This window comes from Bos grunniens, chromosome 9 (genome assembly GCF_055505025.1).
Source record: "Bos grunniens cultivar Pamir isolate PY7600 chromosome 9, Bosgru_T2T1.0, whole genome shotgun sequence".
NCBI lineage: Eukaryota > Metazoa > Chordata > Mammalia > Artiodactyla > Bovidae > Bos > Bos grunniens.
The window spans coordinates 46,102,527-46,122,592 of record NC_141173.1 but is presented as its reverse complement, the minus strand read 5'-3'; the positions used below and the strand labels follow the sequence as shown (position 1 = coordinate 46,122,592).

The window sequence follows — 20,066 nt, the reverse complement described above, 5'->3', positions numbered from 1 at the left end:
AATAAAGTAGCACAGCTAAGAATTAAAAGAGAATGAGGAAAAAAAGCAGAGAAGTAGTCAGTTATCTTAGGCCTTTCTTTATTTTCTCTTTTTCTCACTGTATATTTCCTCCTTCATATGTACACTAAAAAGAAATCTCAACCTTAAAGCATTTTTACCTAGGGAGTTGTCCCTTTGAAAACTTCTTCAGAAGATCTATTCCTCAATAACAAAAAGAATGCTGTGAAAATAACTTTAAAACTGGAGTAGCAGTCACAGACAAAAAAGATTAAAATAAATTTTAAAAATTAAAAATAAATAATTGCAAACCATATCTATTCATAAATAATACTGATAAAAAACACTAGATACATAGAACCATACATATCCAATGTTACAGAAAAATGAGTAATGGCTATAGAAAATATTAGGCTTCTTGGCACTATGAAAATAATACTTCATTTCTTATTACTGAGTTGATTTTCACCACAGAACTATATTCTACCTATAACATCAATAATTTGACAATCATACATGATTTTCAAAACATTTCAAATTAACAAGTCAAAGCTGTAACATAAAAATCCCAAACTTGTTGGACAATTTAACAATCTTCACTATCCATGTGCCAAATTAGATACAAGTTTGACAGGGAAGCATTATTAACTTAAATTCATCAACAGTATTTTGAAATTCTGTTAGTCTATTCTCACTTCATAATGTCAAATGCCATAATCCGAAAGATAAGATCTTAAAAGTTTCTCAATCTTTCTTGGCTTCCAAATTTCTCCAATTATAATTCTATGAAACCATTAATAGTCACAGTTTACTACTCACAAAAAAAGACCGTATCAGGATTCAAGAAGCCTAAACTGTCTTCCTCATGCTCACCCTGCTTCGATAACCAGAACTACCTTCTCCTTCAGATGTTTCAAAGTTTGCAAGGCTCTGGATAAAAATCTCTTAACACTGAAAGAATGGCTAAGTGTTAAGATTAACTTAAAGTACTTCTAAGATAAATCAGAAAACTAGTAACAGGATGTTAAACAATTTCACCTACTAAAAACACATGGCCTATAAACCCACTCATTCTTAATGGAAAACCCATTAGCTAATCCCAGCAATAAAGTGACATGTTAGAGTACCTAGTTAATGAAACAGAAACTAGGGAGCAACTGCTACCTTAGACAAAATGTGGTAAAAATTAAAATGGTATTTCCAATCTTACATTGTAGCAACTCAGCAGATGGTTCAGATTTTTATAACTTCAATCATCCCACAACGAACAGAAGACATTAAATACATGGATCACAATGTAGTTTCTATTTTTTATCTTTATAACTGGGAGGGAAGATCATTTTGCCATCCTCCAAAGAGTCCACACAATTAATTCATAAAATTAAATAGAAAGAAATTAATTCCTTAAGAGCAACACTTGCTAATGTTTAAAAAAAAAAAAATTGATTGAGTTTTGTACAAAAATGTTTTACCAAAGTGAAAGGTCAAAATTTAAGAGAAAATAAGTGGTCAGAAACAAAAGCAATTGTCAATGACACAGAAAAAAAATTCCTCAAGAAGAGAAATAAAGACACTAACAAATGAAATAAAATATAAGTAAAGAACTTTATATTAGGTTGATGAAAATGTAATTGTGATTTTGGACCATGAATTTTAAATCATTATCAGATCAGATCAGATCAGATCAGTCGCTCAGTCGTGTCCGACTCTTTGCGACCCCATGAATCGCAGCAAGCCAGGCCTCCCTGTCCATCACCAACTCCCGGAGTTTACTCAGACTCACGTCCATCGAGTCAGTGATGCCATCCAGCCATCTCATCCTCTGTCGTCCTCTTCTCCTCCTGCCCCCAATCCTTCCCAGCATCAGAGTCTTTTCCAATGAGTCAACTCTTTGCATGAGGTGGCCAAAGAACTGGAGTTTCAGCTTTAGCATCATTCCTTCCAAAGAAATCCCAGGGCTGATCTCCTTCAGAATGGACTGGTTGGATCTCCTTGCAGTCCAAGGGACTCTCAAGAGTCTTCTCCAACACCACAGTTCAAAAACATCAATTCTTCGGCGCTCAGCCTTCTTCACAGTCCAACTCTCACATCCATACATGACCACAGGAAAAACTATAGCCTTGACTAGACAAATCTTTGTTGGCAAAGTAATGTCTCTGCTTTTGAATACGCTATCTAGGTTGGTCATAACTTTCCTTCCAAGGAGTAAGCATCTTTTAATTTCATGGCTGCAGTCACCATCTGCAGTGATTTTGGAGCCCAGAAAAATAAAGTCTGACACTGTTTCCACCGTTTCCCCATCTATTTCCCATGAAGTGGTGGGACTGGATGCCATGATCTTCGTTTTCTGAATGTTGAGCTTCAAGCCAACTTTTTCACTCTCCACTTTCACTTTCATCAAGAGGCTTTTGAGTTCCTCTTCACTTTCTGCCATAAGGGTGGTGTCATCTGCATATCTGAGGTTATTGATATTTCTCCCGGCAATCTTGATTACAGCTTGTGTTTCTTCCAGTCCAGCGTTTCTCATGATGTACTCTGCATATAAGTTAAATAAACAGGGTGACAACATACAGCCTTGACGAACTCCTTTTCCTACTAGGCTCAAACACATCTTTATTAATCAAAATATGAATCACTACAATCAGCACATTTTTGCCAACGAGAAATAAGTTTTTTTATTCCTGTAGTGTAAAAACCCATGCTTCAGGTTTGGATGAACTCTTGAAAAATATTTTCTGTCTCCAGCTGGTTGTGGAAGTGTTTTCCCTACAAAAGTTGTTGAGATGCTTCAAGTGGCAGCCGGCTGGCGAGAGGTCAGGTGAACACAGCAGATGAGGTAAAACTTCATAGCCCAAAAGTGTTGGCTGTGCAACGTGTGGTCGGGCACTGTCATGGAGAGAACTGGAACCATTCTATTGACCAATACCGGTTGCAGGCATTGCAGCTTTTGGTGGATCTCGTCGATTTGCTGAGCATATTTCTCAGATGTAATGGTTTCACCAGTATTCATAAAGCTGTAGTGGATCAGACCAGCAGCAGACTACCAAACAGTGACCATGACTTTTTTTTGGTGCAAATTTCTCTTGGGAAGTACTTTGGAGCTTCTTCTCGGTCCAACCACTGAGCTGATCATTGTGGGTTGCCATATAAAATCCATTTTTCATCACATGTCATAATTAGATCAAGAAATGGTTCATTGCTATTGCATAGAATAAAAGAAGACAACACTTCAAAACGACGATTTTTTGGATTTTTGGTCAGCTCATAAGGCACCCACTTGTTGAGCTCTTTCATCTTTACAATTTGCTTCAAATGCCGAATGACTATAGAATGGCTGACATTGAGTCCTTTGGCAATTTTTTGTGTAGTTTTAAGTGGATCAGCTTTGATGACTGCTCTCAATTGGTCGTTGTCAACTTCTGATGACCAATCACTACACTCCTCATCTTCAAGACTCTCATCTCCTTTGCAAAACTTCTTGAACCACCACTGCACTGTACATTCATTAGCAGTTCCTGGGCTAAATGTATGGTTGATGTTACAAGTTGTCTCTGCTGCTTTGTAACCCATTTTGAACTCAAATTTTAAAATTGCTTGAATTTACTTTTTGTTTAACATAATTTCTATAGTCTAAAATAAACAGCAAGTAATGTCATAAGCAAAAAAACACAAAGCAAGAAATGTGCATTAAAATCATCTATAACATAACCACATTTATTTAAGAAACTATTCCAGTACCATATGGCAAAGTGTAACCATTTAAAACCACAATTACTTTTGCAACAAACTAATACATTATTATATACTTCATTGATATTAACAATGAAAACAGAGTCTGGATTTCATAAGAGAAATGCTAAAATAAACAATGATATCTTTTTCTACTATGTTTTATCTGTACTGACTGGCTGGGTAGAAAAATAATATTTAAATCAAGTACCAAATGCCTATAAAGAGGTTACTTACTAGCACATAATTATTTTCTGATATCATTAGCAAAAGGTGGCAAATTGAAATCATAACAAAACAAAGACAATAATAAATATAATCTATACTCAGTTTGTCTAAAGTGACTGTATCTATATTTGGTTTGATTGTTTACCCATCATTACAGATGAAGAGAAGAACAAGTAGAAAAATCAATCGGGTAGATTCAGTAACTAACAGCATGAGTCATATTAGAAACACATTAAGAACAACTTCTTGTAATGTGAATGTCTGAGCAGTAAAACTCACTTAAAACAGCACTAACAAAACAGATCAATAATTCAGATTCAAATTTTACAAAGACAGGAAATTATCACTTCTAACCAGTATTAAAGAAAGTGGTACACTGAAAAGCTAAAATCTGACTTACAAGATGCACAACTTCCTTCTTCCAGGAGATGGCACAATGAGGGAAAAAAAGGAAGGGGAAAAAGACACAGACAGAGCTGACGCAATACAAAATACATTAAGAAAATATCTCAATGTTTCTTAACTTGAAGTTATCCCAGGAATTGCTAGTAAACCCAATAAATTAAAGTAAACTTACTTTAAAAAAACATACACACACACACACACAACACACAAGATAATAAAACCTAAATAAAAACTGGATGTTTTCTCTCTTTCTGAATGAGAAATATTTTTTTAAAAATTGTGATGGCTACATTTAAGACCTATAATCCGATTTTTTTCAGTTCAGTTCAGTTCAGTCGCTTAGTCATGTCATGTCCGACTCTTTGCGACCCCATGAATTGCAGCATGCCAGGTCTCCCTGTCCATCACCAACTCCCAGAGTTTTTTTTAAGTAGATTTAATTAGATTTAAACATTAAATATCATTACTCTTAGAATAAAAGACCAGTGGAATTAAAATTTCACTTGTAGGAAAAACATAGAAAGCTCACCAACTGACTTGCTGCTGATTAGACAGAAGAAAGGAGAAAGGTCTTAGTTCAAAAAGTGTCAGTCACAGGTATAAACCAAAGTTACATCCTGTTCAAGAGGTTTCTGATTAATGAATGTTCGCTTTGTCAAATTCATCTCTTTTACATATATCTTCCTAACAACATCATATACTTTTCTGACCTTGAACACCTGGCTCCTTGGAGTTTTATTCCCATTGTAGCCCATATCAATTCCATTACTGGGAGAGGATGGACCAATTCGAAAGACATGACAAAATATCCTCACAATCCTTAAAAGGCTCTTCATTTGAGCATCGTAATTACTAGATATGCTGAAAATAAAAATTAAAATATGAACAGATTAGGTGGAGTAAAACAAATTCATCTTAAAAATACTTATTTTAAAACATTTTTATTACGCTTACCATCTGTTTGATAATTTAATGAGTAAAATTTCTTTCCTATCATGATATGGGATGGAATGTTTTGTTTACCAGAAAGTTAGCAAATACACATTATTTGGATTGTATATAAATGAGTTATTAGCTTTTAAGCAACTAGACTATACCAATGATCAAAGTATAAAATATGAAGAAAATCACCACTTAATTTATAAATTAAGCTGATTCTTTAGAACTCTTGAGAACATTTCACTGAGAACCAATAACAGAAATGCTGATTATAATATTAGGCCAACCTACAAGTCAATGGTAGAGGCTGAACTTTGTTATTCTATCCATAACCCCATTTTCCCTAGCCCATCCCAGAATAGAAACCAAATGTTCACAAACAGAACATATACAAATTAAATAATCTTAAACTTACTATCTGTGTCAGGGTGGTTCTCTATATAATGGGTTGTCTAATGACTATACATAAAAGAAATATATCCTACTATGAAAAAGGCTGATAAAAGTAATTCTAATCAAAAAGCCCTCTAAAATCCCATAGTGCCTGGAAATTATTCATCATCATTATGGATAGCAATCATTACTCTTCCACTGAGAAAATGAGGAAGTTCGACTAAAAGTGTATGGAATCTAACAACTGATCTTAAAAAAAAAAAAGTTGTCATTGTTGTTCAGGGGGTGGTTTTATTTTGAAACCTTCAACATAAGTTATCTTGTATTATAATGGTACACAAAAGCAGAGTAAAAAGCTGCATAAACATTTGGGCAGAATGGTATGACTGCCTTTGTATAAATTTAATCATCAAAGCTTACCCTACCTTCCTCAGTTCATTAAAATCTTCCGTTATGATATTTTTGGGTATCCTCTAACACTGAAAACAATAATGATTAGTAATGAAGAAACCGCAAATCCCTATTCTAAGTATTATGATTTGATAAGTGAAAAATCAGAAGCTATTCTCTATTCTAATGACAACTGAACCAAAATTTCATGACATTTTAATTTCAACATTCATGCTGTTTCCTCATTCTAAAAATTATTAAAAATAATAAATAAAAATTAACTATCAGTTACAAGTGTTAGTAAAATATAACAGCTACTGCCGTCCATATTGTATTTGACTAGGATAGCTACAACACATTAGCAAAACTTTTTGTTTTAGTAACTGTGGATCTAATGTGCATAGAATCGTTAGTTTAACTTGCATGGATTTTTACATATTTGCCTTTACAAAGTTGCTTTTAATTCTACAACGTAAGACTCTTGAGACTGACAAAAGAAAAAAGGAATTTGGTTTAAACTAATATTTCTTTCTTCTATTGTGTTGCAGCTATTGCAACGTGAGCTCCAATGACTCTCAAATTTTTCTATGAGAAAGATCTGAATTTAATTTTCCTCAGTGAAATTACCATATATATAAATATTTGCTATAAGTACCTGATCTAGAGAACTTCATGAGTTAATTTCAAGGTAAGTATTTTCTTATACAATGGAGTATGAATATCATCAATTATTAACATAGTTTAATAATAGTCATTATACACTCAGTGAGGACCAGCAGTGGGACAACTAGGGTACTGGGCATGCCATCCAGCTACACTGAGTGGCTAAAGGCACATCCCTGCTAGTCAGGGCCTGACAAAACGTAGTCCACTGGAGAAGAGAATGGCAAACCACTTCCGTATTCTTGCCTTGAGAAACCCATCAACAATATGAAAAGGCAAAAAGATGTGACACTGAAAGATGAACTCCCCAGGTCAGTAGGTATCCAATATACCACTGGGGAAGAGCAGAGAAATAGCTACAGAAAGAATGAAGAGGCTGAGCTACAGCGCAAATGACGCCCAGCTGTGGTTCTATCTGGCAGTGAAAGTAAAGTCCAATGCCATAAAGAACAATACTGCAAAGGAACCTGGAACATTAGGTCCATGAATCAAGGTAAATTGGATGTGGTCAAACAGGAGAGAGCAGGAGCAAACACTGACATCTTAAGAATCAGTGAACTAAAATGGATGAGAATGGGCAGATTTTACTCAAATAACCATTATATCTACTACTGTGAGCAAGAATCCCTTATAAAAATGGAGTAGTCCTCATAGTCAACAAAAGAGTCTGAAATGCAGTACTTGGTTGCACTCTCAAAAATGACAGAATGATCTCGGTTCATTTCCAAGGCAAATCATTCAACCTCAGAGTAACCCAAGTCTATGCCCCAACCACTGAAGAAGCAGCTAAAGAAGATGAAGCTGAAATATTCTATGAAGACCTACAAGATTTTCTAGAACACCCAAAAAAAGATGTCCTTGGCATCATAGGGAACTGGAAAGCAAAAGTAGCAAATTAAGAGATACCTAGAATAACAGGCTGGAGAAGGCAATGGCACCCCACTCCAGTACTCTTGCCTGGAAAATCCCATGGGCGGAGGAGCCTGGTGGGCTGCAATCCATGGGGCTGCTAAGAGTCGGACAGGACTGAGCAACTTCACTTTCACTTTTCATTTTCATGCATTGGAGAAGGAAGTGGCATCTCACTCCAGTGTTCTTGCCTGGAGAATCCCAGGGACGGGGGAGACTGGTGGGCTGCCGTCTATGGGGTCGCACAGAGTCGGACACGACTGAAGTGACTTAGCAGAATAACAGGCAAGTTTCGCCTTGGAGTAAAACTCAGTAGTAGCCACAGAACTGGAAAAGGTCAGTTTTATTTTAATCCCAAAGAAAGGCAATGCAAAAGAATGTTCAAATTACCATACAATTCCACTCATTTCACATGCTAGGAAGGTAATGCTCAAAATCCTTCGAGCTGGGCTTCAGCGGTATGTGAACCAAGCATTCCCAGATGTACAAGCTGGATTTAAAAAAGGCAGAGGAACCAGAGATCAAATTGCCAACATCCACTAGATCATAGAAAACGCAAGGGAATTCCAAAAAAACTACTTCTACTTCTGCTTCACTGACTATGCTAAAGCCTTTGACTGTGTGGATCACAGGAATATTCTTAATGAGATGGGAATATGAGACCATATTACCTGCTTCCTGAGAAACCTGTATGAAGGACAAGAAGGAACTGTTAAAACCTGTTATGGAACAAAAGACTGATTCTAAATTGGGAAAGTACATCAAGGCTGTACATTGTCACCCTGTTTATTTAACTTACATGCAGAGTACATCATGAAAAATGTCAGGCTGGATGAATCACAAGTTGGAATCAAGATTTCTGGGAGAAATATCAACAACCTCAAATATGCAGATGATACCACTTTAATGGCAGAAAGTGAAGAGGAACTAAAGAGCCTCTTGATGAAGGTGAAAAAGAAGAATGAAAAAGCTGGCTTAAAACTCAATATTTAAAAGATGCAGATTATGGCATCTGGTCCCATCACTTCATGGCAAATAGACGGGGAAAATGTGGAAACTGTCAGATTTCATTCTCTTGGGCTCCAAAATCAATGCAGATGGTGATTGCAGCCACAAAATTAAAAAACGCTTGCTCCATGGAAGAATAACTATGACAAATCTAGACAGTGTATTAAAAGGCAGAGATATCACTTTGCCGACAAAGGTCCATATAGCCAAAGCTATGGTTTTTCCATAAGTAATGTACAGATGTGAGAGTTGGACCGTAAAGAAGGCTGGGCACCAAAGAATTGATGCTTTCGAACTGTGGTGCTGAAGAAGACTCTTGAAAGTCCCTTGGAAAGCAAGGAGATCCAACCAGTCAATCTTAAAGGAAATAAAGCAAGAATATTCACTGGAAGGGCTGGTTCTGAAGCTGAATCTCCAATACAGTGGCCTCGTGATGGGAAGAGCTGACTTACTGGAAAAGACCTTGCTTGGGAAAGACTTGCTGGGAAGAGTGAGGGCAAGAGAAGTAGGTGACAGAGGATGAGATGTTTGGATGGCATCACTGACTCAATGGACATGAGTTTGAGCAAACTAAGGGAGATAGCAAAAGACAAGGAAGCCTGGCATGCCGTAATTCATGGGGTTACAAAGAGTCGGACACGACTTAGCGACTGAACAACAACAACAAGAAATACTCTAAGATTATTAGACTATATGAATATTACTTTACCCAGTTTAAACTTCTTCAAAGTTAAGTCATCGATCTAAACAATGTCATTTTTCACTTTCCAACCTGTGAAATATCCTTCATATTATACAGAAAGATCATAGAATCCAAACTTCATCACAAACTGCTCCAGCTCATCATAAAATAATTTCTTCACAAGCCACCAGGTCTCAATATAAGAGTTAAAAAGTTAACTTAACTTTTTAATATTTAACTTTTTAAAAAGTTAATTTAACTTTTATATTGTAAACTTCCTAATTCAAAGCCCTGTCAACTTACTTACTTTTGGTTAATATAAGAGTATACTTTCAGTCAATGTCTTATTTAGCAAATAGCTGTGATTTCTCTTTTACATTTCTCTTTTACAAAGATAGCACACTGATAACTATCTTCACCTTCAATCATAAATATATAGGAAGCAAGATAACTCATTTAGTGAAATACAACACTATGTGCAAAAGGGCCCTCATTAAATATTTATCTTTAGCAAATATTCCTAATATCGGTTAGACAAAAGGCTATCCATTTTTCCCAAATTATGCTAAAGAACATCTCAATCATTGCTAATAATACATATTTGAATTATTTTAATTAAAATTTCATTTTAAATGGCCAAAATTATATCACATTGTGAGTTAAGAAACATACAATGATTCACAAATAAATGAACAAAATAAAGACAATCTGCAAAAAGTACCATTAAACTAACTGGCAGAGAGGGATGATTTGTATTTGAGGTCTTCTTAAGAAACTAACCTGGTAGCTGTTGAGAAAGTAGAAAAAATAAGTATTGTCTTCTGCCCCTCTCCCAACTTTCCTGGTATGAAGCTCCTAAAACTCTTACAATTTCCAAACTGATAAGTACACTAGGAGCATCTTTCATTCTCACATTGGGTCTTTGACCCCAGTTCCTGAAACAGAGTTCCTAAATCCCTTGGAACTTCTTGAGTGAAACCAGTATCTTCTGCTGTAATTAGGCAACCATTACTGGGGTTTTGGATGGGGGCTGGTCACTAGAAACACCAAGTAATGATTAGAAGCTTGGAATTTTAGCTTCAATCTCCATTCTCCAGAGGAGGGTAGGGGCTGCAAATGGAATTAATGATTAACATATCAATGTGATGAAACTTCCATTTAAAAAAAACAAAAATATGGGGGGTTCAGCAAGCTTCCAAGCGTGCACACACATACACGTAATATAAGGGTGACGCACCCCAACTCTATGGCAACTCCTGTCTCTGGACCCTTTCAGACTTCATTCTATGTATCTATTCATCTAGTTGTTCATCTGTGTCCTTTATTATGGGCTTCCCAGGTGGTGCTAGTGATAAAGAACCTTCCTGCCAACACAGGAGACATGGATTTGATCTCTGGGTTGGGAAGATCCCCTGTTGATGGTCACAGCATCCTTTAATAAAATGAAAAAAGTGAAAGTTGCTCAGCCATGTCCGACTCTTTGCAACCCCATGGACTGTACTATCCATGGAATTTTCCAGGCCAGAATACTGGAGTGGGTAGCCATTCCCTTCTCCAGGGGATCTTCCCAACCCAGGTCTCCTGCATCGCAGGCGGATTCTTTATCAGCTGAGCCACAAGGGAACTAGTTAAAAAAAAGTAAGTGTTTCCCTGAATTATGTGAGCTGTTCTAGAAATCCAAGTGGCAGGTGATCATGAAAACCTCTGATGTGCGTAGTCAGGTAACGGAAGTTGTGGGTAGTCTGGGGATCTACTATTTGCAACTGATATCTGAGGTGGGGGGCAGTCTCCTAGGACTGAGTCCTTAACCTATGGGATCTGATGCTTTCTTCAGGTAGACAGTGTCAGAATTGAGTTAAACTGTAGGACACCAGCTAGTGTCCTAAGTGTCCTTCCAAAGAATTGCTTGGTGTCAGAAATAAAAATTCATACACTTGGTTTCTGAAATGTTGTGAAAAGTGGTAGTCTGTCAAACTAAAGGAGAAACACAGGAGGAGGACTAGTTTTGCCAAGACAGCACCAATACAACAAATTCTAACATAGTACGAATCAATTCTAACAGAGATGTTCACAGACCAAACTGGCCAAAATAATGGATTCCATACGACATCTGAAAGGTATCTTTGTAAGTGGTGAGGCAGTACAGTTTAGCAAAGCAGTTTTAGAACTTGTTCTGGCCATAGAACCCTTTTTCTTACCCTGTTTCCCCTGTTCCACTAATAACCCTATCATTTTTAAGAGCTAAATTGGAGCCCAGGATCTGCTCTTCATTAATTAGTAAGGATATAAGTCCTGGTTCTTCTAGCTAGCAAATCACTGAACTTCAATTTTCTTATATATAAAATGGAAATAATACCTACATCACAAAGCTACTGTGAGGTTTAAAGTAAATAATGTATTTGAATATTCCATAGCTTATTATAAGTTTCTTAGATATGTATTAAAGGTGAACATAGAATAAAAACAGAGAAACATAAAAATATAAAAGCTTCTGATTACTAGGAAGAGTGGAAAATAGGCCAAATACTTAAGCAGAAAAAACAAGTTTTCTAATGTAGGAAAACAGGATAAAGATATTATGAGGAATTTTAAAAAGAACTATCATTATCACCATCATCATCTCTACTATGTGCCAGACACGATGCTTGGTAGTATGCTCACAACATCTTAACATTTCATTCTCACAACAATTCATTAAGATATTTACTATCATTTTTCAACAAGGAAATTAAAAGTTGACTAGACTATAAATTAAACACAGGATGAGATTTTGTCTGTGTTAATCATGAGAAACGCTGGGCGGGAAGAAGCACAAGCTGGAATCGAGACTGCCGAAATATCAATAACCTCAAATATGCAGATGACGCCACCCTTATGGCAGAAAGTGAAGAACTAAAGAGCCTCTTGATGAAAGTGAAAGAGGAGAGTGAAAAAGTTGGCTTAAAGCTCAACATTCAGAAAACGAAGATCATGGCATCTGGTCCCATCACTTCATGGCAAATAGATGGGGAAACAGTGGAAACAGTGGCTGACTTTATTTCTCTGGGCTCCAAAATCACTGCAGATGGTGACTGCAGCCATGAAAATAAAAGACGCTTACTCCTTGGAAGGAAAGTTATGACCAATCTAGACAGCATATTAAAAAGCAGAGACATTACTCTGCCAACAAAGGTCATCTAGCCAAGGCTATGGTTTTTTCAGTAGTCATGTATGGATGTGAGAGCTGGACTATAAAGAAAGCTGAGTGCCAAAGAATTGATGCTTTTGAACTGTGGTGTTGGAGAAGACTCTTGAGAGTCCCCTGAACTGCAAGGAGATCCAACCAGTCCATCCTAAAGGAGATCAGTCCTGGGTGTTCATTGGAAGGACTGATGTTGAAGCTGAAGCTCCAGTACTTTGGCCACTTAATGTGAAGAGCTGACTCATTTGAAAAGACCCTGATGCTGGGAAAGATTGAAGGCAGGAGGAGAAGGGGATGACAGAGGATGAGATGGTTGGACGGCATCACCGACTCAAAGGACATGGGTTTGGGTGGACTCCGGGAGTTGGTGATGGACAGGGAAGCCTCGGGTGCTGTGGTTCATGGAGTTGCAAAGAGTCGGACACGACTGAGCGACTGAACTGAACTGAATCATCATTTTGTAGCAGATGGCCTAGTGGATAGCAGGCACTCAAAAATATGTATTGGCCAGATGGATGGATGATGAAGAGAATCTCCAAAAAGTTACCTGCTGGAGACACACAGTCAATGGTGATGTCTGAATTTAAACCTGAGTCCAGCTAACTCCAGAGCCCACACTCTAACTCAGCATGTCTTAGAAGGGCCTCATCATATAAATGGATTAACAGAAATGACTAATAAAAGGAGAGCATTACGTCGAGCTGGAATTAAATGAATCTTAAAGACAGCATCTAAAGTAGTATCAAAGGTAAAAGAGAATAATAAGAAAATTAGCAAATGGTATACTGAGTAGGACTGTATAAGAAATACTTAACAGATAATAAATAAATCCAAGAAAGCAATCTTGGACCATGAATGTAAGGAATGTTTTAGGCAAATAGTACAGAGTATGATTCTGGTCTGAATGAAAGGTACAAAGGAAGACAGGAACAAAGGGCTGACGTAATGGATTTGACAATGTAGCTGATTTACAGAAGCAGCATCAAGCTGGGAGGAACAAAACCCAGTTGCACACAGAGGTGAGAGAAGATCAGGATCTATTCTAAGACCATCAATGTATTAAAAGTTGAAGTAAAAAGAAAGCTACAAAGGAAGAAAGTATCCAAACTAGAAATGGGCCAAATCTGTAAGCTAAGAAATAACACATTAACTATTTTTAAATGGCTGTTTAGTCCTAACTGGGGTGGCTAACCATATACAAATAAGTGGAGGTGCAGAAAAATATTATAAAGGCATTAACTTCATGGACTTAGTTATGAGCCACTAAAACCACAGAATTGGAAAGAACAAAGAACTGAACTCAGGGGGACAGTTCAGGGAGAAAACTTTATAAAGAATCATGAGGGTTGATTCTTTATAAAGTTGATTTTTCATAAAGAACACTGCCCAGTTGAACAGTAGCCATACTCAGTTTTGTAAATTAAAGCTTCCTAAACTACATTCTTGACACTTTTTTATGAACACTACACATATGACTAGTCTAAGCAATCATTTTATAAAATTCTAGACATATAACCCCAAATCCACTTAAGTCAGTCTCTATTTTAGTCTCTTTAGACAGATTAAAGTCTCCTCAGTTAATTGCCCTAGTCCTTTAAAACAAAACAAACAATAACTCAGCAAAATTTTAGAACATCTTAACACTGACAAAAGGCATCAACAAAATAAACTATTCCCAGAAAAGCCTAAAAAGAGACAAAGCTGACAGATATTGCTGCCTATTGATTTGTGTGTATTTTTAAACACTTACCTAAGCAATTTATGACCATTTGTTGTGGCAACTTCAGCAAGGCTTGTTAGAATCTTTAAATACTGGCTTTCACTTTGCTGAGACAAATGCTCCAGAACTTGCCGTAACTAAATTTTTTACAAATAAAAAAATATAATTACATAATAATCCAGTAAACTTTGTCAAGAAATGAAGTACTTATTAGTTTGGTAAGTATCCCAAAGCTCAATTAGCTGAATCAAGTCCTTTACAATTATCTGGCCTTGTATAAAATCAAAAGCTTATACAGAGATAAGATGACATAAAATTTTTATTCAAACTCATCCAGTGAAAAAGTATAAATAGATAGAACAGAAGTCACCAAGTATTTTTATGGAAATTAATGCCAAACCTCTAAAATGTAAAAAAAACTTAAACTCTATAATTTTTCAAAGAGTAGAGTATTAAAAATACAGAGTTCAGTAAACGTGATTACTAATCATAACATGATATTCCTTCTTAGGTTCTTTTCCTCTACCTATGGGAAATATTCTACTTATCTTAAGAAGAGATCAAAGGTGCAGAGGACAGAAGATGCACAGGGCCAAATATTAGCACAAAGTTTATTAATTATTATGCAATTCATACTCGCCCTATAAGCAGATAAGCCAATTCAAATTATTTAAATATTTACATAATAAAATTACTAAACACATTTGTAAAATGCCATATGCACCACATATGAACAAAGCTTGTTCGTTTACATGCTATTAGCACAATTATATTACCATGTTTTCTCGGAGATCTTCATTCTGTGTCATTTGAATAATTGTCTGGAAAAGCCTAGGGTGATACTGAATTAATACTTCACAGGTCTCTCCATATCCACCCTAAAAACAAGAGTTAAGATTATCTAAGTTTAAATACAAAATTCCTAAAGGAAAACCTGTTTCTTCTACATATAAGTTTGGTACCAAATATGTGAGTCTTCCACACCAAGCAACTGTCCAGTTCTCTGTGGACACTGACTGGGTGTCCCACCGTTTAATTCAGTTATGATGCTAACTGCCTTGGAGTTAGGGCATACTACACAGTAGGGAGTCAGTCCTGCAAGAGTGCCCCCAATTCAAAAGCCAATCACAAGTCCACATCACCCATTCTTTTGACTGACTATAAGTAAGGTGCTCCCAAGACCTACTCCTCAGGTTTAATAATTTGCAAGAACTGTTCATAGAACTCAGGGAAACACTTTACTTACATGTTTACTATAAAGGCTACAACTCAGGAACAGGCAAATAGAAGAGATGCATAGGGCAAAGTATGAAGGAAGGGGCACAGAGCTTCTGTGCTCTCTCTGGGTGACCCACCCTCTCAGCACTTTGATGTGTTCACCAACCTAGAAGCTCTCAGACAACCACACTGTTTAAGGTTTTTATGAAAGTTCCATTACACAGACATGAATGATTAAATTATCAGTCACTAGTAACTAAACCCCGGAGAAGGCAATGGCAACCCACTCCAGTACTCTTGCCTGGAAAATCCCATGGACGGGGGAGCCTGGTGGGCTGCAATCCATGGGGTTGCTAAGAGTCGGACACGACTGAGCGACTTCACTTTCACTTTTCACTTTCATGCATTGGAGAGGGAAATGGCAACCTACTCCAGTACTCTTGCCTGGAGAATCCCAGGGACAGCGGAGCCTGGTGGGCTGCCGTCTATGGGGTCGCACAGAGTCGGAGACAACTGAAGCGACTTAGCAGCAGCAGCAGCAGTAACTAAACTCAGTCTCTAGCTCAACTCCCTCCCCAGGAATGGGAGACGAGGCTGCCTCTAACAACATGGATGGCTCATCTGTCAACCAGTCCCTTTCCTGAAGCTACCAAGGGTCTTTCAGTCACCTCATTAATACACAAAAAGACATTCTTATTACTCTGGAGATTCCAAGGGTCTTAGAACCTCTTGTGTTAGTAACTGGGATATAGGCAAATATATATTTCTTATACTATCACAGTTTCTTTTAAAGATCATATTCTCAACAGAATAAGAATCTTTGTACCCATCCTCTCACTTGAGGGGAAAAAAAAAAAAACAATCTTACCTGTCTCAGTTTCTATTACAAAGTAAAGTGAAGTGAAAGTCGCTCAGTTGTGGCCGACTCTTTCTGACCCCATGGACTATACAATCCATGGAATTCTCCAGGCCAAAATACTGGAGTGGGTAGCCATTTTCTTCTCCAGGGGAACTCCCCAACCCAGGGGTCGAATTCAGGTCTCCCGCATTGCAGGCAGATTCTTTACCAGCCGAGCCACCAGGGAAGTCTAAGAATACTGGAATGGGTAGCCTACAGTAGGAATATACACTAACAACATACCTGGACACATAAATCCAGAGGGGTTACTCCGTTTTTATCTGACAGATACTTGGCACCTCGTAATAGAAGAATCTGTGCTGTGTCTCTCTGACCATGACTGTATAGAAACAGAACCAAGTTAACATATGATCTTTTTAATAAGACATAAAAATGTCTTTCACAATAAATTATGGACAGTTAGTATCAATCAACAGAGGATGGCAATTTTGACACACTGAGACAAAGATCTGAACTACAACCTCAACAGTTAGAAAAACTTACCAATGTTAAGTCATACTTTAATAATGTAGATAAGAAACTGACCTAGTGAATCTTAGAATTGAACTTGGGACATATTACTACAATAATGCATAACATTTTGAGATAAGTTGCTGCTACTTGGGCTTACGCTGTTTTTTTCTTTCAATCACTTTCTTCTCAATTCTAGCCTGACCTGCTTTCCACCACAAAGGTCCAAGTCTCCAGATTTCTTAGTCCAAAAGAATCTCAATACAAAAAACAAGTGTACATTTTATGACACTTCAATACTTGGTGAAAAAAAAAACAAAAGGAGGAGAAAAGACAAAAATCAAAATAAATAAATGGGGGGAGATTAATTAGCCAAAAATACTACCTAATTTCCAACCTTCATTTTATCAGTCCACTCAGTCTGGTTTCTGCTGACAGCTATTCAATCTGATCTACAATGAAAAATTCTTATCCACATGCCCTATTCACTCTATTTGCTCTTTCAAGTAGGTGTAGCAACCACTCTAAGCCAGAAAGAAGTTGTTTGGGGAGTTACAACCACTAGACTCTAGATTTCATTATTTTTTAACAAGATTTTTTAAACTTTTTTTTTATGTAATGTTTTTGGCTGGGCTAGGTCTTAGTTGCTGCTTGGGCTTCTCTCTAGTTGTGGTGCATGGGCTTCTCATTGCAGTGGCTTCCCCTGTTGTGGAGCACAGGCCCTAGAGCACTCAGGCTTCAACAGTTTGCTGCACATGGGCTTAATAATTGCAGCCCCCTGGCTTTAGAGCACAGGCTCAGTAGCTGTGGCACACGGACTTAGTTGCTCCAAGGCATGCGGGATCTTCCTGGACCAGGGATCGAACCCATGTCTCCTGCACTGGCAGGCAGATTCTTTACCACTGACCCACCAGGGAAACCCCTGCAAGTGGAAGTGTTAGTCACTCAGTTGTGTCTGACTCTTTGTGACGCCATGGATCATAGCCTACCAGGCTCCTCTGTCCATGGAATTCTCCAGGCAAACATAGCGGAGTGGGTAGCTATTCCCTTCTCCAGGGGATCTTCCCAATCCAGGGATTAAACCCATGCTTCCTGCACTGGCAGGTAGATTCTTTAACACTGAGCCACCAGCAAAGCCTCTAGGTTTCTTTATTTAAAGCTACTTTTACAAAATGCCCAAGGAAGTCATACAGTTTCAAAGAGTATCTGATCAAAGAATTTTATTTTGTGGAAGAGAAAACTACTACTCAAGCACAAGTGAAACTCGAACTCATATCTCTGGTTTTCTATACCGATACTCTTCCCACAGTACCGTTATCTAAAAAGGTATGTTATTTCACAGAGATAAAGACTATACAGATTATTAGAAACTTAAATAGATAAAAACAACCTACTCATTCTTTTCCACAAAATGACACTGCATAAAGTGTAACTGAAATTAATTTCAAAAATAGCATCCTAGTATTAACCTGGTGGCAGATATTAGGTTTATCACTCTCTTGAAACTTTATAATACTGATTACCTTCCTTAAAACAAATATCAACAGATGAAAAATAACTTAAGAACAGTATCTAATTTACTCTAAAACAGCAGAAAATCAAGAAACCAAGTAAATCAACAATCCCTCCAAAAGCAACAGAAACTAATTTTACTAGTCTACATTAAGAAAAGTCTTCATCAAGCATCATTTCAGGTGGAAGTGCTGGCCAACACATTATGTATTACATAGTTAACAGTAATTATTTTACAAATAACACTGTCCTATTCTGTGTAATACCTAAAAATAAGGACTATGAGAAAAGAAACTAACTGGAGCTTACTTAACTTAAGGAAACAATGATTTTCTTAAGAGTCAGACAGGAATGAAGTCACTTAGCACTAGTACCAATACTAAGGTTATGAAAACCCCAGATTTACAAAGCTGTTCTGTTCGACTTTAGTGACATTTCTTTTACAATTATTCACTACCTGGGTCAGATGACCAATCTTCCGAACTAAACTGTAAAATTCTTGACAATAATTTGTTCCATAGCACCAAGCAGGGCAATTGGCTTATAACATGTACTCAATGTATCTGTTGAGTTATATGACGGGCTCTCATTTTAGATTACCATTCATTTGACAAGTGAGCATTAAATAAGGTACTGAGCTACCAAAAATAACAACAAAAAACCTTGAATAATAATTTATTTAGGATTAATTTCTTACCACATATAGCAACAAAAATAATTAATATCAAGGAAAAAAAATCACTATGACATTCTTATGAAGCTGGAGTAATTTCCAAAACTACATTAAAATCTCATCTGTAACCAGGTGGCATTTCATTTCAAAAGTAAGTTAAAAGAAACAATTGCTATAATACATAAAATCTGCATAACCTCATTAGGGTCACAAGTGACTCATGTGAAAAATTGCAAAGAAGATTATCCTGTTACAGACTTCTCAAAATGCTGCATGAAAGATTTTTCAGTTCAAATAACTACAAACATGTGCTCAATAACTATTCTTTACAATTCAACTTATTTTTTTTATACTGATTGAGATAACTCCCTTCAAGGAAGTGCCAATGTATTTTATGGAAACTAGGAAGTTGGCAGAAGAAGGCAATGGCAACCCACTCCAGTACTATTGCCTGGAAAATCCCATGGACGGAGGAGCCTGGTAGGCTGCAGTCCATGAGGTCGCTAAAAGTCGGGCACGACTGAGCGACTTTACTTTCACTTTTCACTTGCATGCATTGGAGAAGGAAATGGCAACCCACTCCAGTGTTCTTGCCTGGAGTACCCCAGGGACGGGGGAGCCTGGTGGGCTGCCATCTATGGGGTCGCACAGAGTCGGACACGACTGAAGTGACTTAGTAGCAGCAGCAGGAAGTTGGCAAAGATTTAACTAATAAGAAACCTGTAGTATTTCTAAAGCACTTAGAATTGATTTCTCAAGAACTTTCAGGTCTCTAACTTTAGGCTCTTGCAGTGATACAATTTGAAAACTTGGCTAATGTGCATATAGTACACATATCACAACATTTTTTGGAACTGCTGATGAAATAAAGAGGCTGTATTTTCTATATTTTCTAATAATGGTTCTTTCCTATTCTAAAAGTTTGCAATTTTGAGTCTATGGACTGTTTTACGTAGCTACTTTGTAGTGGACTTCCTAACTGAAAGGAGTTGCCTGGTAGTAGCTGTAAACCAGGTTCAGAATCTTACCTCTCTCACTTTTATTACAGAC

At 37.1% G+C, this 20,066-nt stretch overlaps 1 protein-coding gene across 18 annotated transcripts in view; it reads right to left on the bottom strand.

Moving 5' to 3' along the window:
- The window catches only part of HACE1 (HECT domain and ankyrin repeat containing E3 ubiquitin protein ligase 1), a 118,577-nt gene that overhangs the window by 54,692 nt on the left and 43,819 nt on the right, over nucleotides 1-20,066 (bottom strand). For all 18 annotated transcript variants that reach the window (XM_086317563.1, XM_086317551.1, XM_086317554.1 and 15 more), the window contains 4 exons: nucleotides 16,604-16,700; nucleotides 15,021-15,122; nucleotides 14,275-14,381; nucleotides 5,070-5,220 (listed from right to left, as the gene is read on the bottom strand). In XM_086317563.1, the coding sequence (XP_086173689.1) occupies nucleotides 5,070-5,220; nucleotides 14,275-14,381; nucleotides 15,021-15,122; nucleotides 16,604-16,700 (457 nt within the window). The remainder of the gene's footprint in view (nucleotides 1-5,069; nucleotides 5,221-14,274; nucleotides 14,382-15,020; nucleotides 15,123-16,603; nucleotides 16,701-20,066) is intronic.